Source organism: Polyodon spathula, chromosome 4 (assembly GCF_017654505.1).
Source record: "Polyodon spathula isolate WHYD16114869_AA chromosome 4, ASM1765450v1, whole genome shotgun sequence".
NCBI classification, from domain to species: Eukaryota; Metazoa; Chordata; class Actinopteri; order Acipenseriformes; family Polyodontidae; genus Polyodon; species Polyodon spathula.
This window is the reverse complement of record NC_054537.1, coordinates 6,165,746-6,190,880: the sequence shown is the minus strand read 5'-3', so window position 1 is coordinate 6,190,880 and position 25,135 is coordinate 6,165,746. Positions and strand designations below refer to the sequence as shown.

General features: G+C 37.5%; 1 protein-coding gene across 12 annotated transcripts in view; it reads right to left on the bottom strand.

The window, feature by feature from the left end:
• The window catches only part of LOC121314090 (partitioning defective 3 homolog), a 377,684-nt gene that overhangs the window by 103,283 nt on the left and 249,266 nt on the right, over nt 1-25,135 (bottom strand). For 9 of the 12 annotated variants that reach the window (XM_041246939.1, XM_041246940.1, XM_041246943.1 and 6 more), the window contains 3 exons: nt 23,730-23,913; nt 8,146-8,294; nt 6,337-6,381 (listed from right to left, as the gene is read on the bottom strand). In XM_041246939.1, coding sequence (XP_041102873.1) covers nt 6,337-6,381; nt 8,146-8,294; nt 23,730-23,913 — 378 coding nt within the window. The remainder of the gene's footprint in view (nt 1-6,336; nt 6,382-8,145; nt 8,295-23,729; nt 23,914-25,135) is intronic. The other 3 variants (XM_041246942.1, XM_041246952.1, XM_041246950.1) reach the window with 1 other exon arrangement.

Sequence of the window (25,135 nt, the reverse complement as noted above, 5' to 3'; positions counted from 1 at the left end):
CGGTACAGTACTGTATAGTATTATACTTTTTTTCCATCCCCAAAAATGTATTTTATCCTGCATAAACAATTACTGTACTGGTTGTGTAAGGGAGGGGGGGTATGGGGGAAATCACATTTGAGCATATGAGCATAGACAGACAGTCTGCCCCCAGAGCATCCTGGGTTGGGGTCTAAACCCTGACCTTGTAAGGCCAGCGCCGCTCTGTAAGCCACATTAATAAATCCTCTTTGTGTCGAACACACTTGGAGGTGTGTTTAGAAAACTATATGCTGAATATGATTCTTCAAACAAGAAGTCTATGTTCATGACATTTTTTGCCATAGGATACTTACTGCAAGTCAGGAAACTGTATGCATTTTTGTAGAGGCATGCAATATTATCTGGTTATTATATTCCATATAGAACACTATGTTTTTGTGGTAACACTTCAGTTTATAGATCAGCCAAACAATCGATAGTATATAGAAACTTCTACGATGATACTTCCTTTTAACATGATATGCAACTTTTGTAATAGATCATTAAAATGTTACCATATTCTTTCGAATTTAAGACGTCCTCAAATTTAAGATGCAGGCCAAATTTCCCACCCTCAACTTGAAGAATAAATAAAACAAGCAAAAAATAAATTTCCAATTACAAAGATACAACCACAATTATGTATATGGAGGCAGTCTGCGGCCGTCTGCTATCACACAGAGCATTACAGTTATGTGCTGCTTCTCATTTCCAGTCGTGATTACTCACACCTGTTTTTCTCCCAGTTTGTGAACTCGTGGTATGGCTTGGCATGTCAAAAAATATGGGGGTCTGATCAGTCTGATTTGTGATCTGTCCAAGCTGGTAGTGTTTGTTAGAAATGCTGAAATTGTAAAAGCTCTTCAAATTCCTTAGGAAGCTAATGATACCTCTTTGAAATGGCTGCCTGAATGTAATGGATGAGTCGAGATCAGGCAGTAAAGTTTTGGTTCGTCTTTACTGAACTGTAAGTCATGTTGCTGCTTGTGTATTCAGGCAGTGATGTCTCTGTTCATATTTTTTTCTTGGCTGTCAGTCACATTGCTGTTTGTGTACTCAGGTAGTCACATCTTTTATTGGCGATTCTAATGCACATACTTTAAAACTGTACTCAAATTTAAGACGCAGGCAATTTTTGAGAAGCAAAAAAATGGTTGAAAAAGTGTCTCTTAAATTCAAAGGAATGCAGCATATACAAAAATATTTATTGATTGCTAATAAGCGTGAAAACCTTGCTCACATTTAAAAACTGTTCATAAAAACTAAACTGGCCATCGTTTCTGTTAGGAAAGTAAAGCAGAGGTGGGGGTAAGCCGAGGCTGTGCAGATTTGCTGGTTATAAAGTTTGTGATCTGTAATTGCCAATGTAATGCCTCTTTCACAGAAACAGGTTTAAACCAATTATTTATTTACGTCAGAATCAATATGTCTACAACGCAACAACCTACCTTGGCACCCGCTCTGGAGAAAATAAATAAATACATAAAAAGTCTGAAAATTAAACACCCTCCTCTGCTCTATAAATATTGCTGATTCTTCACTAAGTTTCCTACTAACTTACAATAAATTCTACCAAATGATATGGTTAATGAGTGAAAGGCCTATTAATTTTTATTTCCTTAATTACTCTTTGTTTGCATGACCTTTTGAAACTATTTACAGTAGAGGGGCTTTTAGGGCCAGTGACAAAACTCTTGGGGGAAACCAAAGCTTCCTTTAGTATCCTAGCGCTCCATAAAGATCTGCTGTTCTGTGAGAAAACTTCTCCAAAATGTGGCTTTGGCCCCAGAGGGAGGCCTGCATTGGTTCTGCCCTGGCTTTCTCAGGGTACAGTAAAACTAATGATGCATTACAGGAATATGAAGTATATTATTGTATTGGGGGTGGTCATGGATAGCTGAAGATAGCTTGCAGTGGGAGGCTCCACAAGTGAAGTGACCTCAGGATTTGTTGCAGCCCACCTCGGACCCCCCCACCCCACCCCGCTACTCATGCCGAAGCGCTGTGAAAATTAACTTGCATGGGAGCAGCTTGTTAAACCACTTAAAAACAACGTCAAGGTGGTTAAGCAGCACAAAATGTGGCTTTAAAGATCTAACTAAGGCTTCAAGAAAACAGGATAATGTATCCATCTCTGTTAAAAACCAATGTGGACTAGAGCAAGTGTTTTACATAAAATCTCAAGGCAGCGCTTGCCATGCATGCTGATCAGTACCAGCATATAGGACCTGCTGGTCAATCAATTGTGCAAAACAGTGTGCTGAACTAAGATAACAAGCTTAAGGAGAGAACCCTTGGAGAAACATGCAATAAAGTCCAACCCCTCGCCCCAGTTTTTAAACAGGAGTACAATGGCAAACCATTCTACACCCTATATATAATTGTATCTAGAATGACTATTATTCATTAGTGCTACTATCACTAATACATTTACCTTACAGTCTTACTTCAGTTAAATAAAAACAAATTAAATAGGTTTGATAAATGAAAGGGAAATGTGTTTACAGAGAAAGGACTGCATTGCTTTCTTATATTTGAATAATGATTGGATACAATAATCCGGTAAAAAAAAAAAAAAAAGGATTATTATATTTATAATTATACTGACAGCGTTTAACAAATTACAAAAGCTTCTACAGAACTGAAAGTGTGAAATGGAGAGGAAATTAGGTTGTTCTCTGTGTGTTGGTGCATGACTGATTGTAAAACAACAGCGCCATTTCATTACCAGCTCCCACCTTCAGTTTAAAGAGTCGCTTTTTTTACACACCAAAGAAGAGCTCTCTATTGCAAATTACACTTTTCTTCAAAAGCTTGGTTTTAACAATGTGCTGCAAAAACATTCACAATTAAACAAATACTTGCAGAACATGTATTTTACCTATAACAATACTGCAAGCTCATATGGTGGAAGAATCCATATCACCTACCTATGGGTTAGCCAAACTGAATACATAATCTCTAATGCTGTTATACAGTACATATGGATGGCCACTGTGCAAACAAGGTCTGGAACCCCCCTCTTCCGTTTTGTTTGAACAAAAGCTGGACATGTGGCCTGTTCCTGTCTGATGGTTATTCCAGTTATCAATAACGTAATGGCTTGTTTTCAGTAGGTTAAATGGACCATGCACAAATGCTGCTGAGCGTTCCCCTGATCCTTTAAGTTGAAACACAAGTATAACAGACATTAGTGAGTACAAATAAACCTGCACCAAAGGAAAACAATTACAAATCTATTGCCATGCTTTCTTACTAAAGACAAAGTTTCCTGTAAGCCTATGTTCCTATAATCAACAACCTGAGGTGCTCAACTCACACGAAGATAAAAAGAAATCATTTGACTGTTGAATCCTCTTTGATTTATTCATGTATTTTAATGAATACGGCACACCAACATAGCGTGTCTTTTCACTTTGACTCCTGAGTCCTCTTTCAATTAAGTGTGCACTGTGAAGGCTTTCCTGACTAGTATGGATTTTCGTAGCTTTTGTCTTTTGTGGATCAGTTTACACTGGAAATAACAGTGTTGTCTTTGCCAAATCACAGCAGAGGAAACAAACGTGCAGCACAGTGTGTTTGTTCCTTTCTTTAAAAGTAGCTAAATTCAGTACATTCAATATTTATCTTTCCTGACACAGGTGGTTTACTGGTTAAGGCCTAAACTTTACCCTCTGAGGCTCCAGACATTGTCTACTTGGGGGGACAAAGCTTGGCGTTTAACCATGCTGATTACACCATTCTCTGGCTTGCATCCAATCTCACAATGCATAATTTCTTTAGGTTAAATTTAAAAACACACTAAACTCTCCCACTATTTGTTTTATTTATAATAGACTGGTGGGGAATTCTGAAATTATCAATCTGATCAAAATCCTGTCATGTAAATAAATGCAAACCATATGGAATTGGTTGGATTTGAATAAACTTCAGGAACAGGATGTACAATATGACAGTACAGTTGTACCATTAAGTTAAAACAACCACCCAAGCAGCCTTCCAGGCCAGAAATAGTCAGGCATTTTACTTGGTATTTCCCAGGATGTATCTTTTGTTTTTGTTAATGATAACCCTTAATATTTTTAGGAAAAAAAAAAAAAAAAACTACACTATGTCTGGCCCATGTTCTTATTTGGAAGGCTCAGGACATTTATGAATTCCAGTGCTTTACATAGTCAGGGTCAATGAAACAACTACTGCAATTGTAATTACTACCATGTGGAACTGGTCTGAATTAGTCTCCAAGCAAGCATGTGTATGTTAAATGCATAAACCCAATGTACAGTAGCTCAGCTTAAATAAAGCTAGTGCTAAAGCTGTCTGGTACTGTGAGCAAAGTACATATACAGAGTACACAAGCAAAATCTACGGGATATGAAAACAGATGCATCACTGCTGTTCTGAGCAACTACATTATGGCAAGTGTAAAAATAAAATAACCTTGAAACTAAGGCAAAGAAACTCACACACAGTGAAAAACCACAGAATAGTTTCTTTATTCTGCATTGCATCTTAGCCGCTACACCAAGCCCATCGTTTCTATCTGGTTTGTGTGAAAGCTGGAGCTCCAGAAAAAATAAACAATAACTGAGAAACTATCTCAAAATTATTACCGCCTGTAATTGCTTTGGAAAAGCCAATCTGAACTTCAGCCACTGTATTTAGTTGGTATCTTGCATACAAAGACATTTCGAGGTTTGAGATTTGATTTGAACCCCCACCCTCTGCCCACAAATTCACCAGGGTTGCTGGGATTATTGACATGCTGTTCTCAACCTGCTTGCCTATTATATGATATCTATCGCATACAAACACACGTCTCCTGCTGCTTCTGCTTTTAATGGAAAAAAGTCCCTCACTTCCACAAACACATGACTTCACTCTTTGTGACAGTTCCCCACAGACAATGGCTTACATCAAACTGGACATATTGCAGTGTCAGATTTTTGTTTTTTTAAGGACACTAATAATACTTTCCTAATTGAGACAAATCAAAGGCAGTCAGCACACTAAATTGGCTAAGACTGATTACAATTACATTTGTAAGGTGATCTGCTAAACTGCATTAATAAATCACAACAGCGTATTATTGCAGCTGCAGCTATATTATAATTAGTCCTGATACGATTCTGCTTCTGTGACCATTTTCCATAATGAAGCCATGCATGCAATGGCTTGTGTATAGGAGGTGGCTTTATGAAATATAAATCTATTCAGGATGCCAAGATTTTAAACAAACTGTTGAAAGGGTAATTAGGTTCAGTACATGTATCTGATAGCCTCTAAAGCAACGTCCCTTATCCATTAAAAAATTAAACAGCCCTTTAGTAGGCTAGGACTGTGAGTCTAACTCACTGTACTACACTGTAGTCTTCATTAGCAGCTGGGCAGAGCCCCGCAGCTCTCCCGGCCTACCTTTATATCTGTGATCATTAACTAATGATTTTTTTCATGTTCCTTCAACAGAGTTCTCACCAAATGGCTTAGCCATACATTGGAGACATTACAGACTTTTATTTATTTATGTCTAACATTCATTCAAAGCACTGAATAAGCCTAAGGTAAACATGTTTGTTTAGTTTGCAGAGCACTGTCAGCAGGGTCATTTACTGACAGTCAGTCTGCCCATTCATTTAAGCAGAGCTGAACAGTGCACACATCAGCCTTAAATACATCACCACAGTCTCCTTTTTCACAATACAACTGAGCCCACACGTCCCAAACTGGTCCTCCGTCCAACAGGTTCTAAACAGGTGCAATCTGTTTTAAAGACACTAGCTACACTCCAAACAAAATATGACAGCAAACCGTTCACTGAAGAGCTGCAGTTTAAAGTGGAAAGAAAAAAGTGGTGAGACTGATAATTAGTAATTCTCTTGATTAGAAACATCATCTCAGTACAAGCAATACATGCATTTATGTAATCACAATGCAATATTTACAGGACATGTATGACAACTTATGATTGAATTACTGTTAGCCTGCCATAGATAAATGTACCATATTCTAGATCAGACCAAGTATCCTTATACAAGTGACAGCCAGTGGCATCTAGTGATCTTCCACTGGATCAAGTTTCCTTTTGTTTTGCTGGCAATGCACTGCTGTACACTAGATGGTGCTCTTGCTTACTAATATGTTGGCTGATGTAGCAACAGCAGCTTCTGAATTCATAGCAAAGCACCTTAACAAAAACAAACAAAAAATGAACAATTGCAAGAAGAACGTCTCTGAATGATTGCAAAGATCAGAACACAAAATAAGAACATGTCATTTGAAGCTGCTAACTGTTTAATGTATGGGGTTACTCCTTACCTTCCTTCTGCTCAGACTGAGGGCTGAGGTTAATCTCATCCGCTACTGTTAAAAAGCAAAACGCATAAACAATTAGCTTGGTTAGTCTGAACATTCCACATGCTTTCTTATAACATTACCGATTCTCTCTGAGTCAGAGGTGATTCATCACCTGTCATTCGTCATGCAGATCATTTTAAATCACAAGCAGTCACATCACTCATAATAACAAACAGAAAAGCTATTAAACATCATGCAGGATGATCAATCACAGAAATCACATGCATGTGTTCTAGTATGTTAGCATATTACTTTCAGCCAAAGCAGGTTGTCACTGTGCGTGGGTTTTTTTATTTTATTTTTTTTAATTTATTTTTTTACTTTCCTTTAGGAGGATCAAGCCTATACAATAGGGCAGCTTAGCGCAATTTCAAGGTGGGGGAATTCACAATCAATTCCAAATAAACCAACATTGACAGATCATCAAGATAAAAAAAAAAAAAAAAAAAAACACTAGATTAAAATCTGAAAACTAAGGCATTAAGCCAATATAGGACCATGTTTAAGACGGAGCACTCAAAAAAAAAAAAAAGAAATCTAAATATAAAAACAAACAAACAAACAAATAAATAAATAAATAAAATGCTTGCGCTATTATTGGTTCAAGCACTGAAGCGATTACAATGATGGAAACAGGACTTAAACCATTTAGCAGTCTGGGGCCATTACAAGTTTTAGACGCACACTATTTTGAAGTAAACAAGACAGGAATTGCATATGAAGACCTTCTGATGTGCATCTTGTGACAAAGGTAATCGTTACTTAATGGACATGTCATTATTTATGCAAAACCATTAGTAGACTAACAGTATAGTGACAGACACAATTACAGATTCTAAACTAAACTCATCTACTTTAAACCCCCCCTTTTTTATTCACATGTATAAGAATATTCACATGATGTAATACTGTACCGTCATGTCAAAAGATTCAGAATGTACAGGGTTAAAATGATTTACAGTTTACAGTCTGTATTAACAAGCACTGCTTATTAGCAAACCATACTGTGTAAATGACACTGAGCTATACTTTCACATGGGGGTTTATTTACTGGGGCATTTTGGAAGGCTAGGTAGATAACACTCTGAAGGGTGAATGGAAACTGTAGGAGTGTAGACGCTAAAGCTCAGACCTCCCAACATTAAATATATTTTTAATTCAAGCTTTTAATGTCACATTGATTTTAATAAAATGTAAGCCAATGTTTCACACTATAATGATAAGTTCACTGGTGATCTTATGGTTTTCACAGAAGTAAAACTAAAATAAGAGCAAAATAAAAAATAAAAAAATAAAAAAAAACTTGGATTTTCAGGCTGGGAATGTATTGTTTTGTCCTCAACCCCTTGGAAATGTAAAATCCTCCTTTAAGAGTAATTCATCCTAGCATTTAGCCCTTCCATCTAGGAGAAATTGAGTTATATTGCTGCTATAATAAATATTTATGTTGCCCTCTTATCAATTCTGTTTTTTTTCATTCCCTCCATAAAACAGAGTCCTCCTGAGACTTAAATCTGAAAGAGTTAAAATACTTCTTCACATGAAGGGAAAATCCAAACTCTTATCTACCTCTGGAATCTGTGGTATTTGGCAATGGTAAATAACAACCATCACATTTTACCTTAGACATGAAGAAAATGAACATGTCCTTAGTCATTTAAACGGTCTACTGGATTTTCAAGAAACAAAAAAATACATAAGAAAAAAAGGGGAGAGAGAGAGAGAGAGAGAGAGAGAGAGAGAGAGCGCTATTTTTTTTCTTCCAAATACCTAAATCCATGCTTTTTGATTTGCGTGTTTTAATGAACTCCAGCTGGCTGGCGTCTGCATATTGCTTGGTGCGCTTCTCCGACATGCTCTGACGTCCGAATCCCTCTCTCAGGAAGCTGTTCGCCGGGTCAGAGTCAGGGCTCAGAGTGCTGAAAAGAGAAACCAAGCAGAACATTTCAAATAAGCAATACTGAAGGTGAGGCAGAACCCCCGCTACAGCTAGGAGGCTGTAAACACAGATGATCACAGACAGACAGAGGGCAGCTTTGGACAGCCATGAAATCTAGGAATCTAGGCCAGCTCCCAGTCCCAGACTGTATAGGCTGAAACAGACCAGGCTCAGAAACCTGTACACAAGCATTACAAAGTCCCTTGCTCCAATGTATCCGCATCACATTTTAACCCCTTGTGTATTGTACAAGCATTATTTGGCCCCTCGTTCCCAAGACCATTTGTTTTAGTACCTTGCGCATACCCATTGCACCTTAACACACTGCAGGACCTGTCAGAAGCATCAAAACAAAAATAGTGTTTTAATGATCTGTTTTATTCACAGGGGAGCCACATGAGCACCGAATGAGATTATTTTGTAAATGAAACAAGTAAACAGGTAAAACAGACCAGGCTGTCCTAACCCCAAACCTGAAATATTAACTTTAAAACTGCACTGCATTTTAGTGGGCTGAAAATAATGACTGATTGGTATTTAAATATTCCAATATGGATCCAATTTTTTTTTGTTTTTTTTAAACCTGAAATAATCATGTTAACCAGGAGTGAACAGTAATCAGTTTACGTGTTCAGTTGTTTAGTAAGACATGTTTATCAGAATTGAGGTTAGAGTAATATACCTAAATATTAAACCAGTACACGCATATTTTAATCATCATTTTTAAAAATGTCAATTATTGCCTGGTTAATATCAAGTGTGACTAACCATCTGCCTCTTAGTTTTTCATCTCCAAAAAACAAACTCAAGAGGAGCCCTTCAAACAAGCAGGATCTATGTTTTAACCAGGGCAGCTGTGACAATGTAATGCATCATCTGAGGCAGTCAAAGTCTGTATAGATAATTAGCAATAATTTCAAAACCTATATACAATATATATACACATTGTACAATTCCTAACAAATTTAGCATGGGTAAGGGTTCCAAACAAAATATCAGTTGGCCAAATGAATCCTAACTGTCTGTCTGTCACTCTACCCATGCAACTATCTCTAGCAGAATCTTAATTGAACAACTGAAACAGAGCTGTGTGAAGCTGATCAAAAAAGCAGGCTCCACAGGTAGCAGGCAAGATAGATATATAAAAGGTGATCTAGACAAATACAGACACTTACAGGGAAGCATTTGCAGCTTATAGTTTAATTAAACCAGTTTTACATGTGTGAGAGAATGTTTTTCTTTTTTTTTTTTTTAAGTTTTAAAAAAAAATAATAATAATTTGAGTTGACCAAAACACTTCAAAGTCCACCAAATGCTTTTCACAAAGTAAAAGAATACATAAAATGTTTCAATGCTCTTTGGCACTGTGCTCTTTTCTGATGCTGTGTTTCATGTTCATATGCACCAGGTGTGTCCAGATAAGGATTATTTTTTATGTAAAAGAAGTATGTTAAAATCCATCACAAACTCACCTAAAAGCCCTAGCCCATTACCTACTGTCTAATTCTCACCCTCTTTAAATACACTCTATTATGGCTAGCCAAACTGCCGTGCAAAATAATTTATTTTCAGTAAGTGGCTGCTTACTGTATGTCCAGATTTACAAACTAAGGAATCTGGTATGTAGACTCACACAAACAACCCAGCTGCTTGAAAAGCACCCCTTTCCTTTACAATGCCAAGCAGCTGCCTTTCCATCTATTTTAATGAAAAGAGCCTGCTGCTGCAGAGTGCTCTTTACTCAAAGCGAATGAAGCAGAATCATCCTGTTGGCTAAACACTGGGGTGCTGACATGTTGATCTTGAGCTCAGTAGGCTGCTGTAAGTTTGAGTCCTAGCTCTCTAAGCCAGGTTGGCGTGTGCACTGACAGGACACACTGTGGGTTCACGGTTACGGTTTACTCTCACTGTTAAGGGGAGCGGGCAGCCCCTGGGGAAGTCTACTACAGAGCTGCTTGTGGATGAGCAGTGCTGGGGAGCATGCTGCTGCTGCTGCTGCAACACCTCTACCAGCAGGGGTCACTGCTGAGGGGAAAGGACCTAGTCATCTCTCTACCCCTTACATTGCACCAGCAACCAGCTATGCTTCTACGAGAACCTCTCTACTGCAGAATGGAAAGTATGACACTCTGCATTGTATCTGTATAACTTTAGCAAGTTCACTGTTTTGGCTTAGCACAATACTCAGAGGAGAATCTCGGACATATATTATTTAAAAAAAACAACAATACCAACCCTTTTCTTCCAGGTAATACATATTTTAAAACAAAGTCACAAAATGTTGGCACTGAATTGAGTTGATGGACGACGGCTTGTTTTCTGCTTTGCCCAATGCAGACTATGATCTAGTTTAGTACTGTAGGTGGGTCTTTAACTCAAACACTGAATGCACTGCCAGTACAGTGTGGTACAAATGCACCCCAACAGTGTGTCTCAATATAGACTCTGGGGAAAAACAGGCATGCATGGAGTGAGAAGAATGAAAAGCAGCACTATCTGCCTGTGCCAAGTAACGTGCGCGCATATATATATATATATATATATATATATATATATATATATATATATATATATATATATATATATATATATATATATATATATATATATAGAAAACGATTGAGTGCGAACAGCCAATCAGCTTCCAGATCTAGCGGTCTTCTATTTTGCACAGAAGCCTGCTGGAATGTTGAAGTGCTGTGAATTTGATTTTAAAATCAATCTGCGCACAAATACCGACTTTCCCCCTTTAATATTCTAATCTACAACTAATCTGATAACATAAAAAAATACTTAAACATACTTCCTGACGCTGATCTAGGCACAGGGGAAATTATGTCTGTGACAGCACACCATAACGGACAGCAAATCAACAGGGAAGACACGACTGGTCCACAGTCTGTCATTGGCTGAATCAAAACAGCACCCTCCCTCAAAAAAATAGCCAGTCAAACTGCCAACCCTGTTTCAGGTCTTTCAGCTCCAGCCAATCCACTGCCTGCCTGCTTGAATGATGCCCCGCCTCCAACAACAAGTTTCGAATCGGACTCAATATTACACGGATCTATTTAACAATTGTACGTGTCCAGATAAATTATAATAAGTTTAAGACCCCAATAAATAAATATGTTAGCAATAATAATAATAATAACAATAATAATAATAATAATAATAATAATAATAATAATAATAATAATAATAATGTTTTCTCTACATGTATGTAGTTTTTCTATTCTAATTATGTTATGGACTATTTCCTCAGCGAGAATGTTAACTCGCGAAATATCTGAAGTTCAAGGTAAATATAGGGTTTAAAGTTTTTTTTTTTGAAAGAGAAAACAAAGAAATAAATAATTTTCTAATAGCGAGAGCCATCTCGATGCGTGCTTTACAGTGTGATAGATGACCTTGACTTTCGTTAGCACCTTGGGACGCATAACTTCTGTCGTGGTCATCTACCACACAGTTGAGCTCGCATCGACGGGCTATGTATATATAAAATTAACTGCACCTGAAGTGTATCTGCACAAGTAAAGCTGCACTGAACCTGTGTGCTATTATTCACAACATCAGCTACAGAATCTTCTGGCACTCTTATCATGAAACAAATGCTTTAATGCAAACTGTGGTGGTGTTTATTTAGAGCCGACCTTTCACAGAAACAAGTACTGCTTGTATCCTGAAAGCTGTCACAGAGTGATCAAAAGACAGTAAAAAGTCTTTCATGTTCCCTAACTGGGCAGCAATGCCTCTGGGGACAGCATGGGATTTCTTTATCCAATCATAGGCCAGGATTAGCAAATTATGCTTCTTGTCTTCTTTTTTAATTGTTATTTACGGCACAGACAGCGACCTTTTGTAAAGTAAATGTCTCCATAATTCAGTCGAATGTTTCTTTTTAAGTAATCTGACTTGCTTAATTTGTCAGATTTAGGCTGGTACAAATAGCCAGCAAGAACACTAAAATGAACCGTCAGTCAAAAGGTAAGAGTGAGATTAGAGACAATTGGACTGATCTATGGTAATTAAATTAGCACTAAAAGATGCCCTTTCAGATCTAGAGTCTGAAATCCCCTCAGTGCCACATCCAATATACATTTCTTAAAAAAAATATGAGTAAAGTAGGATTTTTTTGTATTCTTATTTTAAAATACGCTTTCCAGCATTAAAGCGAGGTGATTTTGAAAAAGGGAAACAAGAAAACAGTAGGGTAGCTGGTATGTTGACTCAATGTATTAGAAGGCAGTCAGTTTGGATCCTGCTCCTGCCGAGAGAAAAACGTTGGTGTTCTTGAGTCGAACAAAGTGAGTTGACAAAGTCCCGCACAAAAGATTAATTCTCAAATTGAACGCAGTTGGAATTCAAGGAAACACATGTACATGGATTAGGGAGTGGTTAACATGTAGAAAACAGAAAGTACTGATTAGACGAAAAACCTCAGAATGGAGTGTGGTAACCAGCGGTGTACCACAGGGATCAGTATTAGGTCCTCTGCTATTCCTAATCTACATTAATGATTTAGATTCTGGTATAGTAAGCAAACTTGTTAAATTTGCAGACGACACAAAAGTAGAAGTGGCAAACACTGTTGCAGCAGCAAAGGTCATTCAAAATGATCTAGACAAGATTCAGAACTGGGCAGACACATGGCTACTGACATTTAATAGAGAAAAGTGTAAGGTACTGCACGCAGGAAATAAAAATGTACATTATAAATATCATATGGGAGATACTGAAACTGGAGAAGGAATCTATGAAAAAGACCTAGGAGTTTTTGTTGACTCAGAAATGTCTTCATCTAGACAATGTGGGGAAGCTATAAAAAAGGCTAACAAGATGCTCGGATACATTGTGAAAAGTGTTGAATTTAAATCAAGGGAAGTAATGTTAAAACTGTACAATGCACTAGTAAGACCTCATCTTGAATATTGTGTTCAGTTCTGGTCACCTCGCTATAAAAAAGATATTGCTGCTCTAGAAAGAGTGCAAAGAAGAGCGACCAAAATTATTCCGGGTTTAAAAGGCATATCATATGCAGACAGGCTAAAATAATTGAATCTGTTCAGTCTTGAACAAAGAAGACTATGTGGCGACCTAATTCAAGCATTCAAAATTCTAAAAGGTATTGACAGTGTCGACCCAAGGGACTTTTTCAGCCTGAAAAAAGAAACAAGGACCAGGGGTCACAAATGGAGATTAGACAAAGGGGCATTCAGAACAGAAAATGGGAGGCATTTTTTTACACAGAGAATTGTGAGGGTCTGGAATCAACTCCCCAGTAATGTTGTTGAAGCTGACACCCTGGGATCCTTCAAGAAGCTGCTTGATGAGATTCTGGGATCAATAAGCTACTAACAACCAAACGAGCAAGATGGGCCGAATGGCCTCCTCTCGTTTGTAAACTTTCTTATGTTCTTATGTTCTTATGAACAAACACAGGTACAATCAGTGAGGGGGGGGGGGGTCTACTATTTTGGACCAGGGTTCTTTTAAGTTTTTTCTTTTTCAATATATAGATAGATAGAGATAGATAGATAGATAGATAGATAGATAGATAGATAGATAGATAGATAGATAGATAGATAAATGGATGGGCCTGTATATAAAATGGAGGAAAAGAAAGCTTTGTAATTCTGCCTCTTCAATTTAGATACTCCCTTTGAAAGACACAGTTTTCAATAGAAAAAAAGTATATTAAATATTAAAAAGTATATTAATGAAAGAGCCAGCCTTATTTTATTATAATCAGTTCGTATAAAATGGACTAATGTTCTCATATAAAAAACAAACCCCAACATATCTCACCTGAGTGTGTCATTTTTTTAAACATTTGAAATTGAACATGGGGTAGCTGTTCAATCTATTTATGCATGAAAACAACACTATCTATTTGTAATGTATTCCTGAATTCCACTTGTTCATCTCTTAGATAACCTTGAAGCAATCTGAACACATTGGGTTGTTCTACCTGTGGATCACTGACAATGAATACATGGACTTCTGTCCTGGACCTGTGCTACATCTGTTTTAAACTACATATATTTGTATTAAGCCTTTTAAAAAATAAAAAATAAATGTAATTTTTTTTTTTTTTTTAAATGCAAGTTTAGCATTTCTCACTCACTACCTTGTTCCAGTTGCACGTTCTGTTTCAACTTTTAATACCATGTCTCCCACATGCAGCCAAATATGAACAATCATGCATGACCATTTACCGTAAACATAGATTCCCGCATGGGAGTGTTGCCATCACAGGTGTGCTGCTGCAATCTCAGTGTTTTAAATGCATTGTGTTTATATACAAAACATAACAATCGCTGACTATCTTTTCTAAATGGTTTACAGGTATATGGGGATGCATTTTTGTCCATTTGTTTTATTTAACACACAGCATGCAGTGAAGGTCATTGTACATGCGAGGCTGGGAGCACTCTAGCACTCTAAAGATACAGCAGCGAGGATTTCTTATGCAGGGTAAACACTCCACTACATGTGTATTCACTTAAATTGCTTTTGCAGTATAAGTGAACACATGAAGGAACAGCCCTCAACAGAACCTTGGGAAAAGGTTACAGTTCACGTCCTTCACACAAAAATAACCCTTGCTACCATGCTTTACAAAGCAGATGGAAAGAAAAGTACAAATATACAACAACTCGCATGAAACATGAGATTCTCTTGATGAAACAACAAGATTGAAAGTGGCAGTAAAAGATTCAAAAGCATGTACTGAGCCCTGATCATTTTGCACATATGTTTGTACTGGGGATCAAAAGCACCTTTCATACATACATTAATATGGAACAGACTGGCACAATGGGAAAGGGTACGGTCAGAGGTATGTGTGTAACATGTTGTAAGGTTTAGAACAAACAACTCTCTACAGGTTTTACGGGTCCTGAACTAAAGAGCAACAGAAGCATTTTTCCAATACTTCAGTGCAGGGCTGTTCAAATCAATGCACGTTTTGTTTTGGACACGCACACTTTGATGAAATATACCAGTGATGGGATGAAAGCGCCACTTGTCACAAATGCCACTTGTCTTCAACCACTTAGCATGGAAAGCATGCCGCACCTGCTTAATGAAACTGTTCTTAGGGGTCAGGCGTTTATGAAGTCTAATGATGCGCTTGCTAAAACAAAACTGAACATTACTCAAGTCATTACAGCTGAGAATCAATGCAGAGCAGCTGCACATCAGAGTGGAAGTATTAAAACAGGAAGACAAGTAAGGGGGCACCATGTCGGCATGATTATTTCTCAGAAGGTTACCCAGAGATCAAATTTGAATTAATGTTAAGTGTGAAGGGTGCTTTTAATAGAATACTGTTTATTTGTTTATTTATTTATTTACTTATTTATTTAGTAAGTACAAGTGGTTATCGAGTATAACACAGTGAAACAAGGTCATAGTGTTTGGATTATGCATGGCAAGCTTACCCCCCAAAAAGCTGAATTAAAATGCAACATATTGAATTATTGCTATCTTTAAAAGGAGAAGCTTTAAGAAAAGCAATTTGATAACAACAAATGGTGTGTATCTGTCAAATCAAAATAACTGAACAGACGGCTCTTTTTGCTGCTGGCAAGAGTGGATTCTTTTTGTTTTTAAAAACGTAACCACATTCCAACCTTGACAATATTAAAATTCCGCTCCTTAATGCTGACTTTTGGCCCTGTTTGGTTATAATCAGGAGGTAGAGGATGCTTTAGGCTGTGTCTGTGAACCTGCACAGATGCCTGTGTTGTTTAGATAAGCTTGTTTTCATTCTTCTAGGATTAAACTTGATGCTTACCTTCATTTTACATGTCATTCTTGTATCTCTATTTGGGAGCAAACTAAATTCATCAAAATACTTCTGCGGATATTTATTATTACAGACAGAACATTGACCAAAGACCCTAGGCTATAAACCACTAAAACTCAATTATCATTCTTTTAAAAAGTGAAGGTCTGGCTCAATAATGGAGTATAGAGTCCAAATTCCTTTCACTTCATCCTCTGTGTACAGTTGCAAACAACTGCAGGCAGCTTATGATCATGAATGTCGGATAAAGCTTTCAAAATGATGTGCACTAATATATTAGTATATTGTATATACACTAGTATATTGATGACACACTTTGGGATCCAGACAGAAAGAAACAAGGTATGTCAAGAATATACTGGCACACATTCTTTGTACATGTAACAGGGCGGAGGCTGGGTACAAACCACCAACCAAACCTTAACCTCAATGCAAAAGATCCGGGCTGCTCTGCTTTGTGGTTCTCGCCGACAGAGAGCCAGGACAGAATCCGTGACAGTGTATCACACAACACTGCCCGTTACATACACACCACATCACACATGACCAGAATCTTGAAACAATAACTCTCCAGGCTTCACATCCATGGAGTGTAGCATTCCACAGTTCCACAAAACCAGACAAGTGGTTCCCAACAAACAGTTTTCAATAACTCAGCCAATCAGGTGTCCTTCACGAGCTTACATTAGGACACCTTCAACTTACTCAGGACTATAACCAAATACCTATAAACAAGTTACATCACAAGTGGATGACAGAAGAGTGCAGTTGTTGAACAAGAACTCAATCAACCAGCCAGTCCAGAGTTATGGCACACTGTGGGTTTCTTAAACTGTCTACTGTACTTCATAATCATTACAAATCCCACAGCACTACATCAACAAGTGCACCCGCATACAGAGGGTCCTAGTTGCACCGTATCTGATAGGCTATAAATAACGGAATGCAATCTAGAGAGTTTATCAGATTAAAACACACATACACACCTAGAGGAGGCTAGGAGTGTATGATAATAGTTTGGTGAGAATTAGTGCAAAATCAAGAAAGTTATCTTTAACACCATGAAGAGTGAAAATCAGTACAAAATAACCCCCATTTTTTTTTTTTTTTTAAATTAGTACCCTAAAAATGAGATGGGGCCTGGCTTAATGTAAATACAGAACAATATAGCTATTCAATGACCCACGTTGAAGTCACAAATTGGGGGACAGCATCCCTACAACTATGATACATTTCTATAATAAAAGACAGCCTTATATAGCAGTGGAAAGAATTATATGATGGACAGGGTTAAAGAATGATGATACAGTTGTCTGATACTTGCTCCCTCACTTCCCTGAAGACTTATACTCAAATAAAAAACAGTGAAAAGAAGATTATGCCGTCTGGACACTAGATGTAGTTATGAAAACCACCACAGGAGTTGGCCACAGTTTTGAACAATTACATGTCTTTGTCCTAGTGAGTACCCTGACTGATATTCTTTAGGGTTTTTTTTGTCTCCTTTTCAGATACGGAAAATACATTTAATGAAGGATGAACGTAAAAGTCTTCTGGCACAAAGCCTACATGCAAGCAGCTTTCCCTAGCACAAAACGGCAACCTGAAAATGCACCGAGTCCAGCTGTGAATACACATTTAAACAGTCCTCTTTTTGTCTGTGTATGTAGTGCTTCTGAGAGATGAGGGACAAATACAGAAGCTGTAGAAGTTCAGATATAAAATAATAAATGATTTTACCAGGAAAGCCTGGTTTTCAAGTGTCAATATTAAAATGCACTGTAAGTGTGTCACCAAGTCTATCTATCTTCTTGCCACTTGGCAGTGTGTCAGATTTCTCCGGGATTATGCTCGCAGTGGCAGCAGCATTAGGTTTGAGCAGCAAGCTATTTTATTTTTCTCATCATGTTGGGACTTGCTCGTCTGACAGGCAGGTGGACAGCTCGACTTACACTAGTGATTTAAACGACGAGTCAACTTGGCTCAGGGACTAAACTCTTATTTGGTTTGCCAAACAAAATCATCTTGCCTGAAGGCAGACTTGTTTCTGCATTTTCTAATACTCTACGAAGACTTGTCCTGAAGAGGCTATTTAAGTGAAATGTTGTTTGTGACCCAATACAGTCCAGTATACTGTAGAGTAGTGTAAATCGTACAGTATGAATTCTATATGCATACATGTATGTATGCTTAAAGTTCATTACCTCTTACTAGCACTAGCAAAAATAAATCACTCCCCCACCGTTTTGTTTTATTAAGGAACTTTTGGTTGAATATTTTCATTTGGAATATTCCGATATGAAAGGAGTAGATCTTACTGCTCTTACCCATAGTGACCGGTTTGAATGACACCAGCTCAATAGTGCATTATGTAAACGATTGTGTGTGTGTGTGTGTCAGTGTGTGTCAAGCAATGTGCTTTTGAACCCTTCCTTCATTCTTATTACAACAGTGTGAATGAACTGTAATCCAACTGCATGGTCCAACAGTTTTTTTCGAGTGATACCCTGCTCTTTAATTCTGTGACAGACATATGCACTGTCATTACAATCTGTTGGGAACATCAATGGGCAAAACTACAGTAAATAAACATGTTTGTTTGACAAATCTACAGATTTATGATGTTCTCTATGATGAATGTATGCAATATAAAGACCAGTGCATAATGAGGCATGAACACCTGTACCATAGAGTAAATCAGCAGAGATCCCTCCAATTACTAAATCCATCGAGTTTCTCTCTCGTAAGTATCAGTAATAAATAACCATGTTTGGCAGATTCCTATTCAAGACATGCCTTTCAGACATAAGTTAGCACTGAATGCTTCTCTGCTGCTGGAAGAGGTGCAGCGGTCAGGGATGCAGCTCCAATTTATTGCAGTGTTCATTTCTTCAGCAGAAGTGATTAGTGCCTAGGAGCTGATAACTCAACACACCCTGGACTCTGTGGTATAATTCCTTACATAACGCTACATAATGTTGGATATCATGATAGCTAAAGTAAACGTGGATTTCAGAAAACCTACACATTAATAATGTCATATAAAAATTGCAAAAACACAAAATATATACTGGATTTCTCTTGTGGCAATGCGGAAAGAAAGATGGAGGACAGACACAAAGGCAATGCAACATACTAAATATTTCTATAGCGTATAAGTTGTTAAATAAATATTTTTTATTTAACAACTGTGCTAATATATTTGAGGGATGTTAGTCCATTTAAAATAGGCAACATATAATATTAACGTATTATACATCTTGCACATGTAGCTTTGAGTAGCATGATATGTTCCTGTTGTTTTCTGGATACAGAGATAGAATAATTGTCAAAAAAAAAAAAAAAAAAAAAAAACAGCTGACAGAATAAGGGATGATTGGATTTTTATTGGGAACATTAGTCAGAATGCTGAATGATCATTAAAGATAGTTTGTGGATATCATGGACTGATGTTGCAGGCTGTGAATTTGGCAGGGATCCGGTTCATCAGAGCAGCCTAGGACTATGGACTTAATACATGGAAATACATTTTGCAAGTGAAGACCACCCTGCAAAAGCAACCTTTTGGGATCCAAGTTATTTAAAATGGGCTGGCAATAAACAAGCTGACATCTTCAGGGTTCACACCAGTTCTCTAAACTGGGTGGACAGGTAGTGTTTGATGTTTCTCATTCAAAACTTCAGCTTTCTACAGGAGTTCAGACCTATTTTGAACATGATAAAACATGTTTATGGATACCTGGTGTAATACTTGACAGACACAAGAAAGGTGTCATGCATTGCTACCTACATGGATACTGGTGATGCTGTGCTCCTAGAGCTAAAAACAGTTATAGGTTAAAGACTGCCACATGCAAACCCCACAGCAATGGCCTAATTATAATTTGGAACCCCAATGACAGGGCAAGTTTCCCAGAAAGCTAAGGGCACCTCCTTTATTAAAAGGAGAAGCGGCTCTGGTCATAGGCTTCACTATTATGTTCATGTGAACAGAAACTGAATCAGGCTTTGCATATTTTTTTTGGCTCATATAGAGCAAGAGTTTCTATTTACATTTGTTCGCCAGTACTAATGTCATTAAGCAGTTACGAGCTCCTTTACAGTGGCTTGCGAAAGTATTGACCCCCCTTGGCATTTTTCCTATTTTGTTGCCTTACAACCTGGAATTAAAATGGATTTTTATTTGGATTTCATGTAATGGACATATACAAAATAGTCCAAATTGGTGAAGTGAAATGAAAAAAATAACTTGTTTCAAAAAATTCTAAAAAATAAATAACGGAAAAGTGGTGCGTGCATATGTATTCACCCCCTTTGCTATTAAGCCTCTAAATAATTAGTTAAATAAAGTCCACCTGTGTGCAATCTAAGTGTCACATGATCTCAGTATATATACACCTGTTCTGAAAGGCCCCAGAGTCTGCAACACCACTAAGCAAGGGGCACCACCAAGCAAGCGGCACCACGAAGACCAAGGAGCTCTCCAAACAGGTCAGGGACAAAGTTGTGGAGAAGTACAGATCAGGGTTGGGTTATAAAAAAATATCCGAAACTTTGAACATCTCACGGAGCACCATTAAAGCCATTATTAAAAAATGGAAAGAATATGGCACCACAACAAACCTGGCAAGAGAGGGCCGCCCACCAAAACTCACGGACCAGGCAAGGAGGGCATTAATCAGAGAGGCAACAAAGAGACCAAAGATCAAAGATCAAAGACCAAAGATTGGAGTATCTGTCTATAGGACCACTTTAAGCCGTACACTCCACAGAGCTGGGCTTTACGGAAGAGTGGCCAGAAAAAAGCCATTGCTTAAAGAGAAAAATAAGCAAACACGTTTGGTGTTAGCCAAAAGGCATGTGGGAGACTCCCCAAACATATGGAAGAAGGAACTCTGGTCAGATGAGACTAAAATTGAGCTTTTTGGCCATCAAGGAAAACGCTATGTCTGGCACAAACCCAACATCTCTCATCACCCTAAGAACACCATCTCCACAGTGATGCATGGTGGTGGCAGCATTATGCTGTGGGGATGTTTTTCATCGGCAGGGTCTGGGAAACTAGTCAGAATTGAAGCAATAATGGATGGCACTAAATAAAGGGAAATTCTTGAGGGAAACCTGTTTCAGTCTTCCAGAGATTTGAGACTGGGATGGAGGTTCACCTTCCAGCAGGACAATGACCCTTAGCATACTGCTAAAGCAACACTCGAGTGGTTTAAGGGGAAACATTTAAATGTCTTGGAATGGCCTAGTCAAAGCCCAGACCTCAATCCAATTGAGAATCTTTGGTATGACTTAAAGATTGCTGTACACCAACGGAACCCATCAAACTTGAAGGAGCTGGAGCAGTTTTGCCTTGAAGAATGGGCAAAAATCCCAGTGGCTAGATGTGCCAAGCTTATAGATACATACCCCAAGAGACTTGCAGCTGTAATGGCTGCAAAAGATGGCTCTACAAAGTATTGGCCTTGGTGGGGGGGGGGGGGGGGTGAATACTTATGCACGCTCAAGTGTTCTGTTTTTTTGTCTTATTTCTTGTTTGTTTCACAATAAAAAATATTTTGCATCTTCAAAGTGGTAGGCATGTTGTGTAAATCAAATGATACAAACCCCCAAAAAATCAATTTTAATTCCAGGTTGTAAGGCAACAAAATAGGAAAAATGCCAAGGGGGGGTCAACACTTTCGCAAGCCACTGTAATAGATTTAAGATAAATAAACTTACAGTGAAAACACAACTAGAAACTGCCCAATAGCTTTGGGCTTAAATGGTTGTATAAAGATCAATAAGAGGGGGTCCAAAGGCTTGCAGAATATTGCCAGAATATCGCTTGTACTCAGATGAAAAACCCAGATCCTGGAGCTTGGAGCTTGGAACGTAAGCCTCAGGGTTGGGCCTAATAAACCTTAACATTTAAGTGATGCATAAAAAAATGGTCTTCACCAAAGACTGGAAAACAAATAGCAGCACGAGAATATTGTTGTCTTGTTTAATATAACAAATTGACTATGAGAACCTTTTTATAAATTTGGACTACATCCTTAAATGAACTGTGGTTTAGACATTATCTCTTAATCACAGCTAATAAGAACAATAAAGTTCTTGAACTACTGACCTAATTCCATTTATTTTAGCATGCATGTTACTGTGTGTGGCTCAGTGTGTCTGTGTTAACTTGATGGAACATGAATAATTTGCAATGGCCTCAGGTGTCTTAATACTCCACAATCCTTCTCATACCGTATATACAGTGTCATGTGAAGGAAGCCTAATACATAGTGACACTGTTCTTCCATTAAAATGATCAGGAAGCATCACATTGGAAGTCATTACTCATAAACGGCAGGAAAGACAGTAGCAACATATTAGTTATTTTTCAGATTTGTATTTTTGAATATCAACAGTTAGAAAATGACTAGCTAGAAACAATCCTATGATAGCCAACTGTAGGATTCAATATGTCCCAGCTTCTAGTCAATCAGAAAACACTGGTATTTTTCCTTTTATACATTTGTCTGCTGTCTCCATGAATGTGAAACACATCTAAGAGAGAGTCTGACTTACAAATTGGAAGCTTCTTTTTAAATCGAATTAGTGTCTCATTGTACCCTTCTCAAATGAGTAAAACTAAAATTTGTAACCAGGGAACAGGATATTTTAATTGCATAAAGTCAATATGTTAAACTGCTTTGAATTTAGAAACACAGTACTGAAATTACCATGACGACTAAGCAATAAATGGAATGTGAAAAATAAATGTTTTTTAAGCATCATTCTCCGGTCTCTTGTTTTAAAACTGGTTAAATATAAAAGAGAGAAATGAATTTTGACATGTGTCACTTATCTTGGGCAGGATGTAAAATTCAAATCGTTAAAGATCAGGAATATTAACATCTCATTAAAACCTGTAGCGGAAAGTCTAGACGAGAACATAGATTTAACGGACACGGCAGCGTGCTACAAAGAAGCCAATAATAAATACTGTTACCATATTTTGATATACGGTGATAGTAAGCTCATTCTTAAAAGGTGGGGTTGGTTTCTGACAACATAAATCACAGGCGTTTGATGCAACTTCACATTGACCAAAATATGTAATGTGGTGTGGCCTGGTTTTCTCAAAACTAAACTTGTCAACATTTAGTCTCCAAACAAAGTAACAGAAAACAAAAACAGATTAATCTTTTAAGCTATGACCAAATAAAGTGGTATTTTTACGAACAAGAACAAAGCATATCCTTGGAGCACAGAGCAAGGGGAATGGCTTGTAAACACAAAGTGAAATGGATATATGACGCTACACTCGGTTAAATGTGGCCACACATACAATAGAACTGCATTCCAAAAGGTGAAGACACAATCACAAATTATGTGGTCTTGGTCATTGTGAGGGCTAGGGTTTAAACAGGGTGGCAGTGAATAGGCACATTTGTACTGAACACCAGCAGTAACTGGCAACTCAGAGAACGACAGAAAGCCGCTGCGCATCAGTTAAGAACACAAGATCTCAAGGTGTGCAGGGCAGCCACAACCCAGCAAATTATGACAAAGACCCCCGGAGATTCCCCTCCAAAATAATAAACATACAGAATAATCCCTCACCATTCATTTGGCTGGAGTTCTTTATCCCAGCAATCAGCTGCATCAGTTGTAAATCCCATGTCATCGTGGGAGCTGGACGATGATTGGTTAGACAGGCGAGCGGGGAGAACAGGTGGTTTATCATCCTCTATGATGACAGTGTCATCCTGGGGCATGTTCACTGTGGGAGACAGATGGTAGTTACCTGTTTGTGATAAAACAGAAATAATAATTAAAACGTGGAACAGGGGATTATGGTCCAGAAATGCAATAACAATGTACCAGAACAGGCTCAGATGGATTTACTCAATAAAGCAGATTCAAACACTGTACTTAATTGCTTAATTAAACATGTTCGGTTCAAATAAACAACTAAGAACCTTGACATTTAATTAATCTTAGACTACCTCCTTTAAAATAAGAACCACCACAAAAAATGTACCTGCTTAAAATGTCCTTTCATACTATCTACATATGATTTACTTGTTTAAATACTGACAATAACAACAGTCCCAACAGTAAGCCCCAAAACCATACAAACAAGAATTGTGTGACAACTTCCTTGCACAGCATATTGTTAATCTAATGGTTTGCTTGTATTACTGATTTGTTTTAGTAGCAATCGTACACCAATTATTTTAAATTTCCAGTCAATTAATCAGTGATATAGAAACAATAGGTACTCGTGTGAAAAGGTTAGATCACTTTGAACTTTATTTAGGCATCTTAAACAACTGCTTAAAAACAAAAAACAAAAACTGTGTTCCTTTTCTCTAACTATTTTAAATGAATTGCATGGTTGGCCTGTTAAAGTAGTCAATTAAGTTATACAATTACTTATTTGCCTAAAATAAACGCTTTACTTCTGACATTTACCGGTAAATCTCAAGAATAAACACGTGCCTTTGGCTAACGACCGAATGTGTCGCTTTCACACATTGTAAGGAGTCCTGTGTAACTCCAAGTGCCACAAGGGTCTGCCATGCCGCATTAAGTAAATATATCTGTCATGTTTTGTGTCATAACCAAAGTGTGACTTTCTGTTGAAAAAAACCAAAGGTACCAAATTATTTAATTTGCATTTAACAGAATGTTATTTTTCATCAGACTACTACTATGTTGTTCAGCACCATGTTGAACTAGTTTAAATTGCTCAATTTAAGCTCATTAAATGATTATTTTGTTAATGGAAATGCAGAAATACATATATTGTTTCGACTAATGTTTTTTGTTAATGGACACTTTACATGCAGGAATAAATACAATTTTCGATGATACACCTGCTTTTAACAATACGCTTCAGTAAATCAGAATATTAACTGGTTAATATCTCAAAAACAATCTATTTCTTCATAATTTCGGACATTTACCACCTTATTTAGTAAATGTGGACACTTGCCGGTAAAATTTAAAATGAACCGAATTCA